Source organism: Zingiber officinale, chromosome 3A, assembly GCF_018446385.1.
Source record: "Zingiber officinale cultivar Zhangliang chromosome 3A, Zo_v1.1, whole genome shotgun sequence".
Lineage (NCBI taxonomy): Eukaryota > Viridiplantae > Streptophyta > Magnoliopsida > Zingiberales > Zingiberaceae > Zingiber > Zingiber officinale.
This window is the reverse complement of record NC_055990.1, coordinates 28,358,922-28,384,580: the sequence shown is the minus strand read 5'-3', so window position 1 is coordinate 28,384,580 and position 25,659 is coordinate 28,358,922. Positions and strand designations below refer to the sequence as shown.

Sequence of the window (25,659 nt, the reverse complement as noted above, 5' to 3'; positions counted from 1 at the left end):
CAATTACTTAACTTGACTAACCAAGTGAACATTGTTACCTTATAGTAAACAGCTAATAGCTAAAAGTTAGACATTTATTCTAAGGAAAGTAGATGTTTGTTTTTATTTTTTTTTTAAATTCTATTTACTTTGATCCTTACATGCTTGAACTCTAGGATAAAATTCATTGACTTTCCCCCTCAAAATTATAGCACTAACTTAAAATGTGTTTAATGTATTAATTAATGGGGAGATTAAAAATGATTTTTTAAAGTTTTTTTAATAAATAGCTTATTTTCTCCGCTTAATATTTTTGATATGTCAAAGGGGGAGTAAAAGAAGTTATGTATTTTTTTTCAAAATTAAATATTTTTTCAATGTGAAAGAATTTTTTAAAATTTCAAATTTATATAATTTTCAAAGTTAAAATATTTTTTTCAAAAACAAAATATTTTTCAAATTTTCAAAGTTAAAATATTTTTCAAATTTTCAAAGTAAAAGTATTTTTCAAATTTTTAGAGTTAAATATTTTTTTAATGTTAAAGTATTTTTTTAAATATTTTAAAAAGAAAGTGAGTACTTTTCAGAAGTAAGTTAAATTTTTAAAAAGTACTTCTTCCAAGTTAAGTTAAAGTATTTTTCAAAAAATAAGTTAAGTACTCTTGAAAAGGAAGTTAAGTTTTTTTAAAGAAAAAAGTTCAATTATCCTTGAAAAAAAAGAGTTTAAAGCAAGAATAAAATGAAGTGTTTTTAAAAGTATTTTTAGCTAAGTATGTTTAGCTAAGTGTTTACCTAAGTATTGAAAGAAAAACCAAACTTTTGAAAACTAAGTTTTTGTTAAGAAAGTGCTATATTTCAAGAGGAGTTTCTGAACTCTTAAAGAATTCTTAGTTGTATTTCAAACTTAGAAACATAGTTTTTGAAAAAAAACATTATTTATTTATGAAAATACTTGCTCATTCTTACCTGTTATCTATGTACATAACTTAACTATGAACTGTGTTGCCATAATAAAAAAGGAAGAGATTGTTGGTGCAGGGAGCACTAGACCATCGAACCTGAGTTTTGATAATAGCAAAGGGTTCTAAATTAAGTATTATTGTTGTTCTAACAAGTTGAAATGAGTGTGCAGGAAAATCCTAAGTGATCGTAGGCAAATGAAAAGTCCTAGCTGCGGTTAGGCAATGAAGTCTTAGTCTGGGGGACTGGGCAAAGTTTTGATAGGTCGAGGATATTAGGCGAAATCCTAGAGTCGAGGACATTAGGTGAAAGTCCTAGGGGCCGTGAACACCAGGAGAAAGATTGGATGGGTCAGAGATCGGGTATTTAGCATGAAGTCCTAAAGATTCAGACACTAAGCAAAAGTCCAAATGGTCTATAGGACTGGTTTGGCAAAAGGTAATATCTCCAGAGAAGAGTAACTGAGGACGTGATCACCGAAGAGGAAACAGTAGGCGTTAGTTCGACCTAGAGTTTCAACGAAACTTAATGTCAAAACTAGACAGTCCAAAGGCTATCAAATTCATACTTTATATATAGTGTTTATTACCTAAACTAACTCTTTTTTGTGGAAAGTGAAGTGCTAGAAAAAGACAGTCGGGCGCCCAGAGGGGATCTGGACGCCCAAGCAAGCTTCGGCGAAGCAGCAGCTCGAGCGAGTGCTTGGCCAGGCACCCTAGTGGTCTGAGCGCTCAAAGGTACTTTGGGCACCCAGATGACCAAAATTTGATCCACTCTGAGCTGGAGCATGACGACTGGCAGACCCACTTTAGCAGTCCAGGCACCTAGAGGGGGTCCGAGCACCCGAAAATGGATAAACTTTAGGGATGAAGTTTCAATGAGACCTCGCCACCTTAGCACAGTCCAGGCATCTGAGAGGGGATCCAAGCGCCCGGATGAGGCTATAAAAGAAGGCTTCAGCCAGCAACTTCAAGAAATCAATGTAAACAACTTCTGCTTTTGTGAGCTACTCCGGACCTCTACAGTGCCCAAAAGTTGCTCCGACAATGGTTGCACTATAGATTTGATTTTCTACGTCATCGGTATCATTTTATTATTGTTGAAGTTACTTATTCAAATTGTAATCATTTGTAACTTTCTAGATTGATTAGTGATTGTGTAACGACCCACCTCCTACTGATACTAGACTGCGAGGCCGGACCGTCACATTATGTTGTGCTAAACTATAAGGTGCGGAATTCTGTATTAAGTAAAACTTTCTGCTAATGACAGTTACAGTCTATAACTTAGTTTCAAGACCTTTTCATGGTCGTACATAAGCTAGGGAAGGAGACCTAGACTCCGTACTTGATCAGAAACTGAAATTAAACACTTCTGGCTAGAATCATGCATCCTAATCGATCGGTTGATCGATTGGAGTTGTCTAATCGATCCATTGATCGATTCAGCGTGCTACTATGCACGGATGAATTTCTGGATCGATCGGCTGATCGATTAGCCAAGCTAGATCGATCGGTAGATCGATCGAGAAATCGCTCTCACGTACAGAGAGCTTCTTAATCGATCACTGGATTGATTAGTCAAGCTGGATCAATCAGCCGATCGATCCAAAAATTCATCCGTGTACAGTAGCACGCTGAATCGATCAGTGGATCGATCAGACAACTCCAATCCATCAACCGATCGATTGGGATGCCTGATTCTAGCCAGAAGTGTTTAATTTCAGTTTCTGATCAAGTAGGGAGTCTAGGTCTCCTTCCCTAGCTTATGTACGACCATGAAAAGGTCTTGAAACTAAGTTATAGACTGTAACAGTCATTAGCATAAAGTTTTACTTAATACAGAATTCCGTACCTTATAGTTTAGCACAGCATAGTGTGACGGTCCGGCCTCGTAGTCTAGTATCAGTAGGAGGCGGGTCGTTACAGAGTAGTATCAGAGCAAATTCCATACTTCCGCACACACACATCAGCATTGAACCTTCAGCTTCCAAGTAAGAATGTCTCTCACTTCATTTATGTTTTGTTTGTTTTCATGTTCCTAGATAACTAAAGCATGCTTATATATGTATGATAGTACATAACATGATAACAATAGTTATGCAATATGATCCTATTAGTTATGTATGTCCTCTATTTCATTAGAAAATGGTGCGAGGACGCCCAGCTAGAAAGACACCAACTACTGAGCCCCAGCATGAGGCAGGCAGCTCAGTGCCTCCTTCAGACCTTACAACAGTAGTAGCTCAGTTACAGAAGCAGTTAGCTGAACAGCAACAGGAGATAGCCACCTTAAGGGCTAATCAGCAGAACACTCCCACTGTCACACCGGAACCTAACATGTCAACCCCAGCAGTTATAGCGGTTCCACCAGTCCAATCTACAGCACCAGTAGCCCCAGCAGCAGGGGCAAGGAGGGAAGTCTATCTAATCCAGTGGCAGAAAATTAAGCCAGAGAATTTCTCAGGCACCAGTGAACTATGGGATGCTCAAGCCTGGTTCAAAACACTGGAGAGTACGATGGAGCTTCTGGACTGGCCAGAGGTGGAGAAGGTGAAATGCGCCTCCTTCTGCCTGACAGGAGACACACGTATGTGGTGGGAAAGAATTAAGGTGAAGCGCCCAGTGAACCAGATGACATGGGCTAACTTCGAGAGAGAATTCTTTGAAGAGTTCTTTCACATGTGAGTTACAAACCGCCACTACGACGAGTTCACTGAATTTCGCCAGGGCAACCTTTCAGTGGAGGAAGCCCTGAAGAAATTCAACAGATTGGCTCGTCTATGTCCTGAACTAGTCAGCACTGAAAGAGAACAGGTCCGGTTGATGCTCAAAATGCTAAGGCCGGAAATAGCAATGAACATGGCCAGCGGCGTTCATAGGCCGCAAACCACAGAAGAACTGATAACTAGTGCTCTGACCACCGAACATTACCAGAACAGCATCAAGCAACAGAAGCAAGCCTTTTCAAAATCTAAAGGACAAGGAGGCTCAGGTACTCAGAAACACCAGGGCCACAGCTCTAACTGGAAAGGGAACTCCAGCAGCAAATGCAAACCAGGGAGTTACCCAAAAGGAGGACCAACCAGCAAACAACCTAGTTATCCCAAGTGTTCTACTTGTGGGAAATTCCACCCAGGAGTTTATCGCAAGGGCACACGAGGATGCTTCGAATGTGGACAAGAGGGGCATATGGCTAAGCAGTGCCCGAACAAGGCCGGTTTTCCTCAACCACAGCTGATTCAGTATGGAGGCCAGCCAGCCCAGTTACACCAGATGCAGGCTGCTTTAGATGGTCCATACATCAGCCAGGGCAGACTAGAAGCTCCCTCAGCCACGACGAACGCGAGGATCTATTCACTCACCAGAGAGGATGTAGCGAATGCCTCGACAGTTGTTATAGGTTAGATCAGTATTTTACAACAAAGTACAACTGTCTTATTCGATACTGGGGCAACCCATTCTTATATATCCAGGGCGTTTTCCAAAAAGTTAGCGATACCTCCAGAGGTACTCAGTGGTCAATTTCTGACAACACTACCTTCAGGAGAAATTATGACATCCACGCACTGGCTCAGAGCAGTGCCAGTCATTATAGCAGACAGAGAACTCTTCTGTGATATGATAGTGCTAGATATAACTGATTACGATGTCATTTTTGGAATGGACTTCCTGATCAGATACGGTGCCTCTATCGAGTGTCGTAAACAAAAAGTCATATTCCAACCTGAAGCAGGAGTACAATTTGAGTACAGCGGAGAACCAAAGAGAAAAGCCAAGAAATTTCTCTCAGCTCTGAAAGCACAGAATTGCTAGATTCAGGATGTACGGGATTTTTAGCGCATGTAGTCAATACTAGTCAGGACAAGGACCAAAAGCTAGAAGAGGTCCGAGTTGTATGTGACTACCCAGCAGTCTTCCCTGAAGAGTTATCAGGCCTAGCACCAGACAGGGAGATTGAATTCGAGATAGAACTCATTCCCGGTACAAATCCCATCTCCAAAGCACCTTACCGCATGGCTCCAACAGAACTGAAGGAACTTCAGGAGCAACTACAGGAGCTGCTTGACAAGGGCTTCATACGTCCTAGTCACTCACCATGGGGAGCACCTATATTGTTCGTGAAGAAGAAGGACGGGAGCATGCACCTGTGTATAGATTACAGAGCACTGAACCAAGTCACGATCAAGAACAGGTATCCTCTTCCCAGAATAGATGACCTATTTAATCAGCTAAAGGGAGCAGCAGTGTTCTCTAAAATAGACCTCCGGTCAGGATATCACCAGGTTAGTGTTAAAGAAGGTGATATACCCAAGACAGCCTTCAGGACCAGATACGGATATTATGAGTTCGTAGTCATGCCCTTTGGCTTGATAAATGCTCCAGCTACCTTCATGGATCTCATGAACAGAGTATTCAGGGAATACTTAGATAAGTTTGTTATCATGTTCATCGACGACATTCTTATCTATTCCAGAATTCAGGAAGAACACGCAGAGCACCTGAAGACAGTACTACAGATCCTTCATCAGAACCAGCTGTACGTCAAGTTCACGAAGTGTGAATTCTGGCTCGATCAGGTGTCCTTTCTGGATCACATCATCTCCAAGGATGGTGTTATGGTAGACCCCAACAAGATAGAGGCTGTGAGTAACTGGAAAAGACCTAAGAACGCCAGTGAGATCAGAAGCTTCTTAGGACTAGCGAGCTATTACAGAAAATTCGTAGAGGATTTCTCCAGGATAGCCTCCCCACTGACAGCTCTTACCAGAAAGAACAGAAAATTTCAGTGGACAGAGGACTGTGAGAACAGCTTCAGCGAGCTAAAGAGGAGATTGACCAGTGCTCCCATTCTGGCTCTACCAGAAAACACAGACAGCTTTGATATTTATAGTGATGCCTCTAAGTTGGGACTAGGAGCAGTACTGATGCAAAATGGCAAGGTGATCGCCTACGCCTCCAGACAACTCAAGGATTATGAGAGGAACTACCCTACTCATAACCTCGAGCTTGCAGCAGTTGTCTTCGCTCTCAAAATTTGGAGACATTACTTGTATGGAGCTCAGTGCAGAGTGTATACAGATCATCAGAGTTTGAAGTACTTCTTCACTCAGAAGGATCTGAATATGAGACAGCGCAGATGGCTCGAGCTGGTCAAGGAATATGATATAGGCATCCTCTACCACCCAGGAAAGGCCAATAAGATGGCAGACACACTTAGCAGGAAGTCCAGTGCCACCTTATTATCCCTGGCAGCCATGTCACCATCCCTACAGAAGGAGATTACGGATTTTGGTCTCGAACTTATAGTGGGACAGCTCTCTACTATGACTTTAGCATCTACCCTGCTTGGTGACATCCAGACAGCTCAGGATCAGGACCCTGAAATTCAGAAAATCAAATAAGGGTTAACAGAATCAGAAAGTGGAGAGTTCAGGGTCTCAGATAGTGGGGTATTATATTTTGGTGACAGACTATGCGTTTCGGATCAGGAGGAACTACGGAGGAAGATTCTAGACGAGGCTCACAGGACTCCTTATGCGATGCATCCTGGCTCCACCAAAATGTACCAAGACCTGAAGAAATGTTTTTGGTGGCCTGGGATGAAAAGAGACGTTGCTAGGTATGTTAGTATTTGTCTAACCTGTCAAAGGGTCAAGGCAGAACATCAGAGACCAGGAGGAGTTCTGCAGCCCATTCAGATCCCAGAATGGAAGTGGGAGGATATTTCCATGGATTTCATAGTGGGATTACCCAGAACCACGAATGGTTTTGATGTCATCTGGGTAATAGGCGACAGGTTGACTAAATCAGCCCACTTCTTAGCTATTAGGATATCCTACTCCATGGAGCAACTAGCTCAGTTGTATCTCAAGGAGATTGTCAGACTGCATGGAGTCCCACGGACCATCATTTCAGACAGAGACAGTAGGTTCACGTCACACTTCTGGGAGTGTGTACAGTCAACGTTGGGCACCAAGTTAAAGTTTAGCACAGCTTTTCATCCGCAGACAGATGGTCAGACAGAGCGAGTAAATCAAGTACTCGAAGATATGCTCCGAGCATGTGCCCTAGACTTCAAGGGAAGTTGGTACAAATACCTGAGTTTAGCAGAATTTGCATACAACAATAGCTATTAGACCACTATCGGTATGGCACCTTACAAGGCTCTCTATGGGCGGAGGTATAGATCTCCAATCTGCTGGTATGAGAGTAGTGAACAGAAAGAGCTGGAACTTCAGACAGATCTAGTAGCAAATACCACAGCAGCAATACAGCAGATCCGCCAGAGGATAGAGACAGCTCAGAGCCGCCAGAAAAGCAATGCTGATACACAGCGCAGACCCTTAGAGTTTTCAGTTGGGGATATAGTATTTCTCCGAGTGGCTCCCATGAAGGGAGTAATGCGTTTTGGGAAGAAGGGCAAACTAAGTCCCAGATATGTGGGACCATACCTTATTACCAGAAGAGTTGGCAAGGTAGCATATGAGCTAGAGCTATCCCAGGAGATGTCAGCTATTCACAACGTATTTCATGTCTCTATGCTGAAGAAGCATATCCCAGATGCCACCCAGGTGATTGAGCCCCAGTCGGTACAAGTCCACGAAGACCTCAGCTATGATAGTCGGCCTATTCAGATAATAGACCGAGAAGTTAAGAAATTATGGAACAAGAAAGTACCATTAGTAAAAGTCATTTGGCAAAGTCACACAGTAGAAAAGGCAACTTGGGAGACAGAAGCTAGTATGAGACAGAAGTACCCAGAGTTATTCTAAGTTCGAGGACTAACTTTTTATAAGGTATGGGGGATTGTAACGCCCGAAAATTCTCAAAGTAATTTTAGAAATATTCTATTATTTTTCTGGAATTTTAGGATATTTTTATAGAATTTTTAGAGTAGCGGAAGTAGCAAAAATAAATAGAAATGTAAAATAGCCTAAGCGGGAATCGAACCCGAGACCTAGCGAACCCTACGACTTATAGAGAGTTTAAGTAACCAGGTAGCCCCAACAGGGGTGTGCTGAAAGAAGAGAGGAACAATAATATTTATGATTTAGTTGGGGTGAAATTAATCACTTAATATAAATAGGAGATTTAAGTGGGGATTGATTATTTTTTATCGATAATTTTCTCTCCCTCAAACCCTCACCCGCCGACCCCTCTCCCTTCCTCATCTCTCAGCGCCAACCTCAGGAAGAACCTAGGGTTCTATCCCTAGGGCCATAGGAGTATCTTCCGGCAACATCAAAGGTATGAGGACGCTCCTCTCCGCGAGAAGAACGCATAGACGCGAGAAGATCATCGAAGAGATCCCTTCTCCGGAAAACCTAGTGATTGGATTGTAAGAAAAACTAGCGTAGGAGGTAAGAAACCCCTCACCTGCAGTATAATAGCTCTTTTCATGATTTTATGCTTTAGTTTAGTTGTATACAGATTTCCAGCACATAGGGTGTGAATTAGTGCACACCAAATGTTTGATAAAATGTTTAGCTCAATTAAATGCAACATAGGCATTTTTAATAGCTTAGATAAATGCAATAGGAGCATTTTATAGCATACTTAGCCTTGCTTCAGCTTATATAGGACTATGATCCAATGGGTGGGCTCCCACAGTCACCTCTAGGTTCAGATAACCTAGATCTAGGTCCAGATAACATAGTAAGGGCAAGGTAAGGTATATTAGCTACAAATCAGTATTTTACTTTTCAGTGGCACTATACTGGACTTCAGTTGTCCTTGGGTTGGGCTCCCACAGTCATCCCTAGGTTTAGATAATCTAGTAAACCCTACTAGAATCGGGATTTGCAACCCCGAGTTTAGTTAGGGATGCGCGCATTGTAAGTACAGTTGTCGGGCCCAATAGCAGCATGATTAGTATTTTTATCTACTTATGAAAATAGTTTTCAAACTTCACAACTAAATATGTGAATACAGTTTAGCTTCAGTTTAGTTTGCTTAATGTTATAACAAATAGCTTAGCTCATGTATCGTTTTAGTTAACTTGTTGATAAAATGATTAGTTTTGTTCAGTATTTGTTTAACATGACTTCAGTTGTCTATATACCATGTTTTAGCATTCTCAGCATGATCATTAGCATATATTTCAAATAGCATCTTTTGAAAGCATGATTTTCTTCGAATGTATGTTTTTGTGAGGTAGATGGTTTCTTACTAAGCTCCCAAGCTTACAGATACTTTTTTTTCCTTATACTACAGATAAAGGTAAAGGAAAGATGGATTAGCGGAGGCTGGAGATCAATGCAATGAAGATGTGTGTGGAAGGGAACTTGGAATAACGATCTTTGGAGAAACTAGCAACTTAAGAACTTAGCATTTCCTTTATGTTATTCCTTTCTGCACTTTAGTTATTTAAGTGTCTTGGATTATAAAAGTTATGCATAGATTGTTAGTTGTCATGATATTAGATAGCTAATCATGAGTAATAACATGTTTAATAGTAGTGTGGTGGTTGTAGTTGAGTTACTGCAGGTTTTGTACGAAGTCGAAACTGGTTTCTACAGAAATCAGAAACCCAATCGATCAGTCGATCGATTGAGCAGTCCTCAATCGATCAGCTGATCGATTGGAAGAAGTCCCCGTGAACAGAGAGCCTATGGATCGATCACTGGATCGATTAGCCAAGCTGGATTGATTGGTAGATCGATCGAGAAATCGCTCTCGCGAACAGAGAGCTTCTGAATCGATCACTGGATCGATTAGTCAAGCTGGATCGATCAGCCGATCGATCCAGAAATTCATCCGTGCATAGTAGCACGCTGAATCGATCAGTGGATCGATCAGACAACTCCAATCGATCAATCGATCGATTGGGATGCCTGATTCTAGCCAGAAGTGTTTAATTTCAGTTTCTGATCAAGTAGGGAGTCTAGGTCTCCTTCCCTAGCTTATGTACGACAATGAAAAGGTCTTGAAACTAAGTTATAGACTGTAACAGTCATTAGCAGAAAGTTTTACTTAATACAGAATTCCGCACCTTATAGTTTAGCACTGCATAATGTGACGGTCTGGCCTCGCAGTCTAGTATCAGTAGGAGGTGGGTCGTTACAGATTGCCCATCGAAAGCACTCTCACATGCGGATGCGGACCTTGGAGTAGGAGTCGCCACAAGCTCTGAAGCAAGTAAATCTTGGTTATGTTAGCATTGTCTTGTCCTTTCTTTCTATATTTTGCTGTCGCTTGTTTCTCCGAAGTTTTAAATGAACGTCAAAGCCACAAGCGTTATTCACCCCTCCCCCCTCCTAGTACTTTCGATCCTATAAGAGATGCTGTTTATTTTTAAGTTTCCTGATAAGCTAATGAGTACATATATTTATAGATGGTAAAATTGAAAAGAATTCCTTGCAGCAAGAATATACATACTTTTGAACTATGATGAGGTTAAACCCTACATAAAGTGAGTTAACTTCTATATTCAAATATTTATCCCCTAATGTTTATTTGTTATACCTTATGTCTTAAAATTATCTTCTTTGGCAGATTGTATGAACAATAACTACAATTACAAAGTCCATTAATAAGTGCAAGTGAGGTAGAGAAAAAGGAAGAGATGGAATTTGCATTATGGTTTAAAATCTATGTAGGTTAGGAACTAAATTATTTTCTGAAAGTGTATTATATAATCGATAATTTATATCATAAATACTTTTCTAGGTGAAGAACCATAGATCATGTTGGTGCAGAGAGCACGAGATGATCGGACCTGTATTTTGATTATGACAAAGGGGTTTAAAGTTAAGTTATCTTGTGATCTAACAAGTGTGACTGAGTTTGTAGGAAAGTCTTAAGTGATCTTAGGCAAAGGAAAAGTCCTAGTTGAGGCTAGCCAGGTAGAAAGTCCAAGTTGCAGTTAGGCAATAAAGTCCTAGTCCGCGGGACTGGGCAAAGTCTTGGCGAGTCAAGGACTATGGGCGAAATCCTAAAGTTGAACATTCTAAGAGAAAATTCTAGGAGTCACGGACATCAAGTGGAAGACTAGACAGGTCGTGGATCAGACATTCAGCATGAAGTCCTGAAGGCTCGAACACTGAGCAAAAGTCTAGATGATCTGGAGGACCAGTCTGGCAAAAAGTAATTTCTCCTTAAAGGAGTATGTGAGGACGCGTTCCCTGAAAAAGGAATAGTAGACATTGATCCGACCTAGAGTTTCACCGAAGCTCAAAGTCAGGACCGGATAGTTCAAAGGCTTTCAAAACTTATCACTCTTTAAATATTATTTACTTGTACTAACCTTGTTTTGTAGAAAAAGAAGTTGGCAGAAAATGATGGTCTGGGCACTCGGGGAGTCTGGGCCCTCGAAGATGCTCCTAGCACCCGGGATGCCTTCGCCAAGCAGCAGGGTGCCTGGCTAGGAGCCCTCGTGGTCTGGGTGTTCAGAGTTGCTCCAAGCGCCCAGATAGCTAAAAATAAATCTTCACATCGAGCTGGAGTGCGATGATTGGTGGACCTAGTTCATGGTCGGGCCGACCGGTGGTGGTCCGGGTGCCCGGAGGCAGATAACTCTTATCGGATCGAGTTTCGACAAGAGCATGTCATATCAGCCCTGTGGGGGCACCCGGGGGAGGTTCTATGCGCTTGGAGTGAGCTATAAAAGGAGGTTTCGACCAGCATCTCAATAACAACATTTGAAAGAAGTTCTTCTCCTGTGTGGTGATCAGAAAAAGCTTCTACAATGCGCAAAAGCTGCTCCGACGACGACTACATTCAAGATTCACTTCTAAGTCATTAGTATTATTCACATTTAAAATTGCATGTACTTAAATCATATTGTATTTGTAATACTTTATGATTGATTAGTGATTGTCCATTAAAAGCACTCAACGAGTTCAGACTTTGGAGTAAGAGTCGTTACAGGCTTCAAACCAAGTAAATCTTGGTTGTGTTAGCGATTACATTATTTTTATCTTTCTATCTTTATTCTACTTCTTTTACTCAAGTTTTAAAACAAACGTGAAAGCTATGAGTGCTATTCACCCCCCCTCTAGTGCAATGATTCTATAATTGGTATTAGAGCGGGGCCGCTCTAAATCAGTACAATTATCATTTGAGTATTCTTTTCATTGCCTTTTCATCCATTTTTTGGTAAACGCCTTTTTTCGATACAACTATGCCTTTTTTTTTCATTTTTGAAATTTTTCCATAAGTCAGAATTAGTCTAACAACCTCTCCTCACAAATTTGTCAATTCATTAAATTTTTTCTTAAAATTGGTGCAACACCACTTGAGCCGATTTTTCACCTTATTTTCCTACCGCACTCCTAATCCAAGACTAAGTCTTGGAACAAGTTTCATTATTTTTGCCTTTGCAATATCTTAACTAAATGACCCATCAAGAAGGCTATAGTACCACACGCTTGCCCCGTTTCTCTAATGAGGATTTCAGCTACTAGACTGGTCGAATGAAGTACTATCTGAATACCGAGGTAGAAATGTGGATCATCATCCAAACATGCTTCTCCCTACCAGTCGACAACACTGGAGCACTTGTGTCATGCGAAAATTCGGGCACACACTTGATGAAAAAGATCAAGGATGATGCCAAGGTAACTTGAACCCTATAATGTGGACTAACCAAAGATGAGCTGAATCGAGTTGGACCATTTAGTAATGCAAAGGATCTCTGGCAAAATTTGATCAAACTTCATGAAGGAGCCTCCGATGCTAAGGTATGTAAGAAAGATTTGTTGTTAAATAAATTATATAACATCAAAATGTACTATGAAGAATCAGCAAGTCAACTACATGCCCGGATCTAAGATATGCTCAACGGACTCCACTCAATTGGACATAAAATGGAGAATCGTGATATTATAAGGCATACACTACAACCCTTTCCTAAGAATATTTTATGGGCATCCATGGTAGATGCCTACAAGGTTTCTAAGGATCTTTCAATTATTAGATTAGATAAATTATTTTCTAATTTTGAGTTACACGAATAGACTAATGCATGCCTTGCCGAGAAAGGTATTGCTTTATTATAGGCACAAGCAAGACTAAGAAATCAAAGATCAAATTTGACCTGAACCTGAACTCAAATTAGAATTAGAAGACAATAAGGAGATCACCTCCGAACTAGTTAGCCGAGTTCAAAAATTGTTAAAGAAGAAAAGGACAAGGAAGGCCCTAAAAGCAACGTAGTCTGATGTGTCCAAAGACTCTAAAGAAGAAGAAAAATACTAACAAGAGAGCTTCCTTGCTCTACCAGTACAAGCTTATATTGTCAAAACCGAGTCTGAATTTGAAACCAGAGATGGATCAGAAATCGAGTCTAAAAGAAGCCATTGATCAGTATTTATTTTCGAAGGGCCAAACAATACTATAAGTTCTCTGGTTGTTGGTACTCAAGTAGATGAATTACAAAAGTTAATTTCATATTTATTAAGAAAGTTGGCCAATCCAATATCTAGGTCAAGTTACTCCAAAAGGAGGTAACAACCCTTAAGGAAGTGACTAACCCAAGTTCTTTAACTGAACAAGTTCAAGATGAAACCTCAACTCAAGTCCAACAACTTGAGGAAGAGAGTTCTAATTTAAAAGCTCATGTCAAAGAACTTAAGGACTCATTGGAACGATTCACTTTGGGTTCCAAGAATCTTGATCTTATTCTTGGAAAATAAAGGGTCATATATAATCAATCCGGACTCGGATATAAGGCCAAACAAAGGTTCAGATCATACTTATCTTTAGTAAAACGACCAAATAGAAACCTAGTCCAAGCTTGGGTCCTCAAATCAAACTTGGTTAATCAAGTCAGACTTAATCAATATTGGATCCCCAAGGATCAAATCCACTACCTTGATAGACCTTATCAAGGCTATGATTCAGGGGGAGCAATAGAAAGACTATTTTCATTAGATAATCCTGATTGATTTACTACTTTTTCTTATTCATGCTTATATTAGGGTAAATAAAGACTAAGGCTTGATCGACACTTGATTAGTTAGACCAAAAATTTTCAGAAAGAAAATTAAATATTCAATTTCTTTAAAAGACTTTGTCTAGAAGTGGTTGTTGTTCCAATATCCAAGAAGACCTAGTACCTAGCCACAACCTGGAAGCCAATTATTGAATGAATATTTAATTAACTAACCGTTAAACCCTAGTTTAACTCAAATGTAAATCAATGCTTAGAATTTAAGTTAAAATTGAAGATAAAATTAATCATCATATAAAACTCATAAGGTTTCCTAATTGAAAATCTAGAAAAAGAGTGAGATAGATTTAGGTTAAAAATGGAAATTACTCAAACCAAACTTAATTAAACCTTATGAAAATAAAATTAATTTTAAAATTTAATTATTTTCAAAACTTAATTTCAAAATCTTACTTATTTTCAAATCATAATTTAGTTTTAAATTTAAATATAATTTAAACTTTAATTTTTTTAAAATCCAAACTTAAATTCTTTTAAAATTGGAATTAAATATTATCTTCAAAATTCAGAATTAAATATTATCTTCAAAATTCAGAATTAAATATTATTTTTAAAATTCATACTTAAATATTTTCAAAATCAAAATTAAATAATATTCATACTTAAATATTTTCTAAAATTCAGAGATAATATTCTCAAAAATTAAAATTAACTTTAAAATTAAGATTAACTTTATCTCACACAAACTCATAAACTTAACATGTTTGATAACTTAGAAAGAGTGAGATGGAAAATTAGGAAAATTGATAAAAAAAAAAAAACTTTTATATTTTCTTCCTATGTTTCTCATGCTTTGACTCTAGGACCCTTGAACTTAAATAATTAACTTAAATTTTTTTAGGCATTAATCAATGGAGTGTGGAAGGAGTTAAGTTAAGCATTTAAATGTTTCTCTGAGTTAACATTTTTTCACATTTTTAAAGTTAAATATCTTTTTAAGTTAAAGTTTTTTTAAATCTCAAGTTAAATTTTTCAAAGTTTAGTTTTCTTAGTTAAAGTATTTTTCAAAAAGAAAGTGAGTACTTTTCATAAAATAAGTTACTTCTTCAAAGTTAAGTTTTTTTTTTAAGTTAAAAGTATTTTATTAAAAGTGAGTAAGTACTTTCTAGAAAGTAAGTCAAATTTCTTAAATAAAGTACTTCTTCACATAATTTCACAAGGAAATTCCTTTTCAAAACTAAGTAGGAAACTCTTTTTAAGGCTAAGCTTTTTGAAAAGAAATTCCTTTTAAAGCTAAATATTTGTTTCAAAAAGAAAGTTAAGTGACCCGTTCAGGACGAGTTTAAGGAAAAAAAATTAAAAGTTATCTTCTCAATTTAAAGTTCCATTTACTTTTTTCTCTCTCTAACTTAGTACTCTTTTTGATAGAAGTCAAAGGGAGAGAGAAAGGTTAAAAGTTAATTTAAACATAATTTTTTATTAAGGGAGAGCATAAGGGGGAAATTTAAAAAAAAATATCAAATTATTTTACTTATGCTCATGCTCAAATTCCTTATATTACATTAATTTTTGTTATGCTTTACTTAACTTTAAACCAGATTATTATAATTAAAAAGGAGAGATTGTTGGTACATGGAGCACCAGACGATTGAACATGTGTTTTGATTATGAAAAAGGGGTTCAAAGTTAAGCTATCTTGTGATATAACAAGTGTGACTAAGTTTACAGGAAAGTCCTAAGTGATCTTAGGCAAAGGAAAAGTCCTAGTTGAGGCTAGGCAGGTGGAAAATCCTAACTGCGATTAGGTAACAAAATCCTGGTTAGAGGGACTGGGTAAAGTCTTGGCAAGTCTAGGACTTTAGGCGAAATCTTAGAGTTGAGAACTCTAGGTCAAAATTCTGGGAGTCATAGACACCTAGTGGAAGACTGGACAAGTCATGGATCAAACGTTCTGCATGAAGTTCTGAAATCTCAGACGCTGAGTAAAAGTCCAAATGGTCTAGAGGACTAGTCCGACAAAATGTAATTTCCCTTGAGAGGAGTAGTGAGGACGCATTCCTTGAAAAGGAAATAGTAGGCGTCGATTCGACTTAGAGTTTCAGTGAAGCTCAAAGTTAGGACTAGATAGTATGAAATTTGTCAAAACTTGTCATTCTTTAAATATTATTTACCTAGACTAACCTTGTTTTGTAGAAAAAGAAGTTCACAGAAAATTGTGGTTCGGGCACTCAAATAGAGTCCAGGCACCCGGAGTCCGGGCTCAAATGGAGTCCTAGTGTCCGGAGCTGCTCTGGGCGCCTGGGATGCCTTTGCTGAGCAGTAAGGTGCTTGGCCTAACGCCCTCGCGGTCAGGGTATCCGGAGTTACTCCAGGTGCTTGGATGGACAAACATCGACCTTCACAGCGAGCTAGAGCATGATGATTGATGGATCTATATCACGGTTCGGGCGGCCAGAGGTGGTTGGGATGCCCGGAGGTGGATAACTCTTGTCGGATTGAGTTTTGATGGGAGCATGCCACGTCAACCCTGTGGGGCCGCTCGGGGGAGGTTCCAGGCGCTCTGAATGTGCTATAAAATAAGGATTCAACAAACATCTCAACAACAACATTTGAAAGAAGTTCTTCTTTGTGTGCTACTCAAAAAAAGCTCCCACGACACCCAAAACCTGCTCCGACAAAGACTACGTTCAAGATTCGCCTCTAAGTCGTCAATATTGTTTACATTTGAAATTGCATGTACTTACATAATATTGTATTTGTAATACTTTACAATTGGTTAGTGATTGTTCATCAAAAGCACTCAACGAGTGCGAGCCTTGCAGTAGAAGTCGTCACAGGCTCTGAACCAAGTAAATCTTGGTTGTGTTAGCAATTGCATTGTTTTTATCTTTCTATCTTTATTCTGTTGTCTTTCTCGAGTTTTAAAACGAACATGAAAGTCATGAGTACTATTCACCCTCCTCTAGCACAACTTCCCTATAGATCAAATGTGCAAGATGAAAGGATAATGAATCTTGCATCAGGATCTCTCTATAACATAACAATCTACTCTAATTATGATGTTAATGGCATTAAATTTTACATGACACAACACAATTCACACACACTAACTATAATTTAGGTGTTTGTGTAAAAGGATCTATCAATAACACTAATATTGAATTTGATTACTGTGGTAGACTTGGCAAAATCATTGAGGTTGAATATCCTACTTTACCCATAAAAAGGTGTATATTATTCAAATATTCATGGTATGATCTGACTCCAAGAACAACTGACTTGAAGAACAAGTACTAGAATACATTCAAACTACAATTTAGTTTAAATTAATGTAAACAAAAGATTCAACAAATTTGAACCCTTGACTTTCGCGGTACAAGCTAGTCAAGTTTCTATATTGAATATGAAGAGAAGAAGATTTAGTGAATGATTAATAGTTTGTTGAATAAATCCCTACTCGACCATAGAAATGTTGAACTTCATTACTGTTAGAATCCCGTGGTAGTTTTAATGCAATCAACCAAGTTAAGTTAGGTTCTGCTATGTTTTGATCTTTGTGTCTAAGTGTGTAGAAGCTTAGGAACACAAGAAGTCGAGTGGAAGACGCAACTAGCGAGAAGGATGACATGGGAAGGGAGTCGACGGGCTCGGTGCATCTGAGAGACGAGGTGCTGTGGAAGAGTACATCGGTGGGCGAGAAGGAGGTGCGCGACATTCCGAGGGACGAGAAGATGAAGCAGAAGCCTGCTCGAGGAGAAGGCCAGAAATTGGATTCGGGTGAGCCCTATTTTGGTTAGCCGACATCACCCAGGCGATCGGAACAGTAGAAGAGCAAAAGAAGGTTGAAGATGCTGCAGGAGGCACCTTCAAAGGGAATCAAAGGCGCCTTCGAGGCACCTCCGCGATGCCTCCGTGCCTCGCTGTAGAAGGCACCTTCCAAAGGCGCCTTCAACCAGGCTGATGTTACCGTTGCCTAGGGATAAAGCTTTATCCCTTGGCACCTTGCTGGAGGCGCCTTCCACCTTATTGAAGACGCCTTCCAACTCCGGATAAGTTTTCCCAGGGGCTTTAAAAAGACCCCTGTACCTAAGAAATAGGTAACAACTTTAGTATCGACTCTTGCAATCATTTTCTAGCAATTGTCTGAGCTTTTCAACCAGTGTAAAAGGCTTCTCCGCCTTTAACGAAGGAGATGTTTACTGCGCTTTCACTTGCCTTGGATTAACAACCATCTAGGTTGTAACCAAGTAAACCTTGTGACTCTTCATTCCAGTCGTTATTTTAATTTATAATTATTGTTGCTTTTAATTAGAGTTGAAAGAACGGGAAAGATATTATTTTCTTTTTCAGGCAATTCACTCCATCAAGCCAACTACCAAGGGACGCAACAAGATATTTTGTTTACATAGGATGATATGACTAATCGAGTTGGACATATGTCTCAGTTTATCATAGAGGGAGCAGAGTTACAGACTCTATCACATGATGCTATAAATGATATATATTATGAGGTTGTCAGTAGAAGAAAAAACAACTCTCTCTATGCCTTAACTCCCAAACAAAAGTTGTATATGGTCATGTGATAGCTCATAGGCTCAAGGGTCATCCCAATTCTTCATCTACTAAAGTAAAAATGTTAAGACAAGAAAATCAAGAATTGAGGTATCAGGTCACGACATTAGAGCAATCTCGAGTTAGTGATGAGTCGATTGAAGATCCTGTCAAGATGGCAGTAGAGTGGAAAATGGAAGAATTCATATCTCGATGAAGTCCAAATTTTCCAGTGCCACATGATTTTGACTCACAAGGGAATCAAGACCTGAACACTACTAATAAGTAGCTCATAATAAGGTGTGTTGACCTTTAACTTAACTTTTTTATTTATCACTTATAAAACATGCAACTAATTATGTTAATTTTGATACTATATGCATTTCTAATTGTATTATATATTTTTCAAGAAGAATGTAGATAAAAGGTCAACACTTGAAAACCTAGATTTGAAGCTATATTCTATCATCGTCAGCAGATATCCAAACTCTTATTAAGATATATTTTTTATAAACATGTTAAACTTGTGATTATCAATTTATGCATTTTTCTGATAAGTAGTTTTTCTCTTATTTATATCTATTTTAACTTTAGATTCATTTATGTGCCGGTTTTTTTTTCAAAAATAAAAAATTTAGTGAAATTTGAATCATCTGCTTGTTTTTTTAAAAAACCTATCGTATTGTACTTGCTGCAATATGAGATGATGATGAATGTACTAGTTGTTGGGCAAGATGGGATGTGTTGGATTTGAAATATATGCGCTTGATTTTGTGAAAGAATTATTAATGAATGTATTATTTTTGAACCATGTACAATGCTTTAAATATTGCTTTGTTGTTATACATGAATGTTGCTTTGTTGATAAATGAATTAGTTTGTGAATATTGAATGTATCATAATTTGTGAATGTTGAATGTATTCTGATTTGTGAATACTGAATATATCATGGATGATTTGTAATGTATTATAGTTTATGAATGATGGTTTGTGAATATTGAATGTAATGAATGAGTTTTTGAATGCTAAATTGTAATTTGGATGTAAACAAGATTTTAATTTTTGAAATAAGGGGGTTCTATGAAAATTTTAACTTAATTTAGTGGTGGAAAATTATTTCCATCGCTAAATTAGCTACGGAAATAAAAACTCTATCACTAGCTACGGAAACAAAAACTTTATCATTAAAATAGCGATAGAAATAAAAGATCCGTCGCTAAAATAGTGACAAAAATAATTTTTCATCGCTAATTTAATGACGAAACTTTTATTTAGCGACAAAATTTTTAATTCTGTCGCTAAATTTAGCGATAGAATTTTATTTCTATCGCTAGGTCCATTGTCTACTAAATCCGTTGCAACTGTTTATTTCCATCACTAATTTGTCGCTACATTGATTTAACGACTGATTAACGATGATAACTTTCATCACTAATGGCATTATTTTGTGAAAAATAAAAGAACGAACTAGTTCTATCAGTCAATTCACACTAGGATACCAAGTGGACTCAGTCTCATACCAAGTAGTATTCCCGGCATGAGTGCTTCGGTTTGATGAGCAGTCCAAGAAGAATTGATTGGCTGAGGAACACCAGAAGCAAGCAGAAGTTATTTTCAAACATAGTTTGTTTAAATCTATCCTTATTAGCACGTCTAGAATTTTACTTGTGTTGTTATACCTCAGTTATTTGCTGGTGTTGCAGCCTATTATTTTACCTATTTTTATTCTAGAAAACTGATTACTTATGTTTTTTTTCTTCTTTTAAGCGTGGCTATTCAACATTCAAATTTTGATTCAATGTTTTCTTTTGTTTTTTGGGGACCCGTTTGCTGCATGGGAAGAGAATCATATCTGAAAATCTGAATATGAATTTAAAATGTGAAATAAACGCACTTCATTAGCAAACAACCTCCACCTAAGGATTTAAAGTTCACATACAATAAATTATGCAAAAATAAAATAAAAAATAAAAATTATGAACTCACTACAACTCTTTCACCTGGTTTTATTGGAACTTAAACAGGATTTGAGTTGCAGCACTCCTTATCTGAGGACCAGTTGAAGTGGCACAGTAATCCTTAGTTCTGATGTGAACTAGAGGAATTGATGATCTTGGTTCATGACTTGTTTAGGACTTGGAGTGACCTTGGGACAGGAGGAATGACGACGTCTAGATTACCCTCTAGAGCTTGAACAATTTGACTCATCTTTGGCCTCGAGCTCTCGTCATCTTGAATGCACCAGCAAGCAAGTTTACAAGCTATTTCAAACTCTTCTGAGTTGGCTTTACCCTCTAGCCTTTGGTCTAGCAAGCTTTTGACATCTCCAATTACGAGTTTGTTTGTTGCAACTAAGGGGAAGAACTCAAAACTACTTTCTCCCTTGTACATTAGGTTTCTTTTTCCCGATATGATCTCGAATAACATCATTCCGTAGCTGTAAACATCTACTTTTGTAGTGATGGGCATACCCGAAATCCATTCGGGGGCGATGTACCCTCTGCTTCCTCGGATGGTTGTGAGAACTTTGCTAAAGTTCCTTCCAACGAGCTTTGCTAGACCAAAATCAGCTACTTTTGGCACAAGTGCATCGTCCAACAGTATGTTCTCTGGCTTAATGTCACAATGTATGATGTTGTCCCTGCATTGCTCATGGAGATAAGCTAATCCTCTTGCAGTTCCAATAGCGATTTGATATCTTGTTTTCCAGTCCAAAACATTGGAGTTGCTATGAAAAAGCTGATCAGCTAATGAACCACTTGGCATGAACTCATAGACCAACAACTTCTTGGTCCCTTGAGAACAAAAGCCAAGTAGCCTAATGAGGTTCACATGTTGAATGGCTCCTAGTGTGCTCACCTCCGCGCGGAACTGCTTCTCGCCTTGGTAAAGACCCTCAAGCTTCTTCACAGCAATATCAATTGAGCCGGGAAACAACCCTTTAAACACGGATCCAAAGCCCCCTCCCCCGAGTTTCGTTGAGAACTTCCGTGTGGCTTGCTGTAGCTCACTGTATGTGAACGAGACAAGACGACTCTGCATGGCCTTTGCTTTATCAATAATCCGCTTATTTTCTCGCTTCTTTACCACAATCAAAATGGCAGGAACGCCTGAAAAGAAGATGGCCAGAACAACGGCACCGATGATAACCAAACTTACCACTCTCTCCTTGTTTCTTTCAGAAGATTTCAACTCCGAGGCAGCCAAGCGTAGGTAAAGAGTACCTGCATCAGATTGATTATATTGTTCTTTCAGATTCAGCAACCCTCCATGCCAAACAAAGCAGCCACTACCGTTGTAGGAATAAGCACTGCAGGAGCAATTATTCAAGCAAGCCAACTCGCAGCCTTCCCTGCTTCCAGCGGTGGCCAAAGTGTTAGGGTTATCAGGTAGCTTAATGTTTGGCATCTCAAAGAAGCCATCTTTCTCAGTATTGTTGGCGTTTTGTTCGCATTGCAAAGGAGTGACCCTCTCGCAGCCTGCGCTTCTGTCACCCAAATCCCATTCATTCTGGGACCTCACACTGTAACCCCTGACACAACTGCAAGAAGGGCTCCTCATATCACTGCAGCTACCGAAAGGTCCGCAGCTCGCATACACCGAGCAGCTAAACCTGGGCATAGCCCAGAAGAGCATCCATGATTGTGTATTCTCCATCCACATCCAACTGAGCATCTGGCCGGATTCAGAATCAATGACAAATCTAATCTTGAGGTTGGGATTATTGGTAGCGTAGGTGAAATAGGTCTCCTCAGTGTTGTTGATGAACGCGAAGTTGAAGACGCCTCTCCACCTCATCTCCGGGACAGAAGTAAAGATGTCTCCGTCCCAGATTCCACTGGTCCAATATTCCTTGGACGAATTCCATAAAAGAAAATACTGAGAGGTTGCACCGGTTGGATCACTCTGGAGAGTTAAGAGTCCAGGAGAAGGGTCAATTTTGTTCTTCCAGGAAGTGAGGCGTTGGGCTGTGCTGGTGAGCTTGTTGAACCCAATCTTGGCGCCGGGAAGCCAAGTGTCGGTGGGGTGATCGAAGCTCTGCCAGAAGATGAGAGAGGAGTTAGATTCATCCCTGAGCTGGAGATTACCCGTGTCAAGGATGACCGCGACGATCGTGGAGTTGTAGAATGAGAAGGTGGTGACGTTGGTTGACCATATGATGGATTTGAACTGGTTGAGGAGGACGAGCTTGCCATCGCCTGAGATCTTAAGCTCCGACGTGGTTGGGTCCGTGACTGGAGTGACCCTGTTGGCTACCCACACGGGGTTGAGCACAGAGATCTTACCGTACCAGATGCCGATGTAGTAGTTGCCGCCGCTGCCTGGTGGCGTGAAGAAGCCGAGCACGAACGTACCATTTCCGGAGGTGATGGTCTGTTTTCCGGTCAGAGAATGTTGTGCAGAGATTGTGTCAGTTGATGTTGCTGCGGAGGTGAAGGAGAGAAGAGAGAGGGAAAGGGAGAAGGATAAGAGCAAGAATGAAGTTGCAGAAGAACATGAAGCCATTGCCAATGCCATTGCCATTGCTGATGGCTAATATACGACGAGAGCTTGGAGGGGATGCAATATTTAATGGTCGCTCGAATCTAGAAGTAACTGACTTCAACGCCGTTCAAATGTCTTTTTCACCAAATTGGATGATCAATATCATCATTGACTTTCCATGATAGATCATCCATATTTTTTTAAAAAATATGTTACATTTAAAATTTTATGTTAAGACTTTCCCTGCTGCTGTGTGTATTTAGATGAACAATCTTATCATTGACTTTCCATGATAGATGATCCATATATTTTTTAAAATTGGATGAACAATTTTATCATTGACTTTCCATGGTAGATCATCCATATATGTCTAGTTTTTATAAATGAAAATGTTGCATGTTTCCTCAATATGTAGTCAAGTAGCAAAACGCCTGAAATCTCTACCCGATACCAGAAGTAGCAGCTTACTAATGTATCTTGATGCTGATGAATTTATATATCGAATAGATATAGTTGTTATCAAACACCGATGTATTTCTGTTATTGGTTGTTGCTGAATGCCTTGCAGAATTAGTTGTTTGGCTTCTTTGTTAATCTCACTCAAGTGAATTGATTGGTCACTTCTATTTTTTCTTTTTTTACTTTAAGAAAAAAACATGGACTGATGAGTCAATGTTTAATGGACTTCCTTCAGCGTGTAGAGCTGAAGTATAGTTTAGTGGTTAGACTGATGAGTCAATTGTTCTTTTCCTGGACTTGCCCGTGCTATTCAGGTGCAGTAACACAAGTTAAGATTGATTCCTGAACTTGTATTATGATCATTAAATGAAGGATTAAGTCTTCATGGTGGGCTAATATGAGATTAATAATAACACACAATGATTTTGTTATTAAGAAATTAAGTCTCAAGTAAGTGATCTAATGCTTGATACATGAAGTGAATTTATGTTTTGGATAGAGATTCAATATGTAGATCCAATAATTCGATTCGTTAACATAATGAGTTGTTAATCTGTTATGGACTTTTTTGGTGGATGGACTTATTATAAAAGAGAGGTCAAAAATTATTCGGGCATCTTACTGAATTGTTGAGTCTCCTTCTTCCATGTACTCTTCCCTATTGAGACCAAGATTCGGTTGTTGCCCGGTTCCTATAGAAGACTTCCACTATATGGCAGGAACTCCTCTGGCAGCCAGGGATACAATGACTATTGTGATGGATTGAGGTTAACCTTCGGTTCGCTATTGTATCAATTTTAGTTTTGCCTTAACAATGATGATAGTTAGATACGGTAGATGATGCATCATTGATTTAGTTTGATGTATCATTATTGCTTTCAAATGGTATCAGAGTTTAGGATTAATTTATCATAGTTTTTAAGGTGTAATAATTATTTTCGACAATTTGATACGTATACATTGATTTTGCATTTGATTTCATTTGGATGATTTTGCATTTGATTTCATTTGGATGAGCGAATCGATGTATATTCGTTGAATATAACATTGGAAAACCTAATATTATAGCCAAGAAATCGATTCTTTTTCGCATTATCCACAAAGAATGTGAATGACGGCATTATTTTAGGTTTTCTTGAAAAAAAACTTGTGTAGAAACCATGTTTTCATCTATCAATCGACCGGTGGCATTCACCAATAGATTGATAAGCATAAAACTAGGCACATAATACGTTGGAATTGATTGAGTAGTTTGATTGGTCTTTACTTGTCGCCTCAGGATGGTCTAGTGGCTAGCGCTTGAGATGTTGCGACCATGAGGTATGGGATTCGAATCTCGGCAAAGCCGAGGTAAATGCCTCCCTTATGTGCTAGTCACTATTCTAAAGGTTAATAGTCACCCATGATTTACCTCCTCTGTGTTGGCACTGGGACGGGGTTGGCGGGGTGATGTGTGTAGATCTTATGATCATTTATACATGTTTTGACGCACATTCACTTACTTTATTCATGTATATTCTATGCACATTCACCTCTCTTAACATATATTTAGCATAAATACTCTTTTGTTCGGAGATCTACTCTTTGTGTGTTTTCTTGTTGACAAGACGCGATTTCGAGCGGAAACAAAGCTTAAGTGGAGTCTCGAGCTTCTAAGGTGTCGTGTCCAGGCCGTGTGAAATTTCTGCACTGCAGACTAAAACTAAAATCGCCATAACATTCTGCTCAGTTGGAGGTTTGGGCTATTCTTTATACCAAATTGTAGGTAACTTCAAGATCTACAACTTTGATGAAGACCTCAACTCAAGAATACCACGTTAAGATGTGATAAAATGATCTACAAGTCCACACAGCCTTGATACATGGTCGTGCAATTTGCACGGCCGTGCGGTGTGACCAGTGCAGAAGGAAGGCACGACTGTGCCAATTCGTACGACCGTGCGATGTGACCAGTGGAGAAGGAAGGCACGACCGTACCAATTCTCACGGCCGTGTGATGTGACCAATGCAGAAGGAAGGCACAGTTGTGCCAATTCGCACGGTCGTGCGGTGTAACCAGAGTAGAAGGAAGGCACGACCATGCCAATTTGCATGGCCGTGCGGTGTGACCAGTGCAGAAGGAAGGCACGGCCGTGCCAATTCTCACGGCCATGGCATGGGTTGTGCGGCACCCGTGCCCTAACCTATATAAGGGTCAAGAACCCTATTCTTGGGGGCATCTTTGGTTCAGGACTCCATCCCTCTCCTTGGGAAAGGGTTCTCTCATTCGGGGGAAACCCTAGAGCTTCATCCACCGTCATCCCTTGACGTTCCGTCTATCTCCAGAGCAAG

The 25,659-nt window shown here is 39.2% G+C and overlaps 1 protein-coding gene across 1 annotated transcript; it reads right to left on the bottom strand.

Annotated features, from left to right (window-relative positions):
- Positions 1-20,460: 20,460 nt before the first annotated feature.
- LOC122050292 (G-type lectin S-receptor-like serine/threonine-protein kinase At2g19130) lies at positions 20,461-22,908 on the bottom strand. The gene has a single exon (XM_042611211.1). The coding sequence runs from the start codon at positions 22,906-22,908 to the stop codon at positions 20,503-20,505; it is 2,406 nt and encodes an 801-aa protein (XP_042467145.1). The 3' UTR covers positions 20,461-20,502.
- Between the last annotated feature and the right edge of the window lie 2,751 nt (positions 22,909-25,659).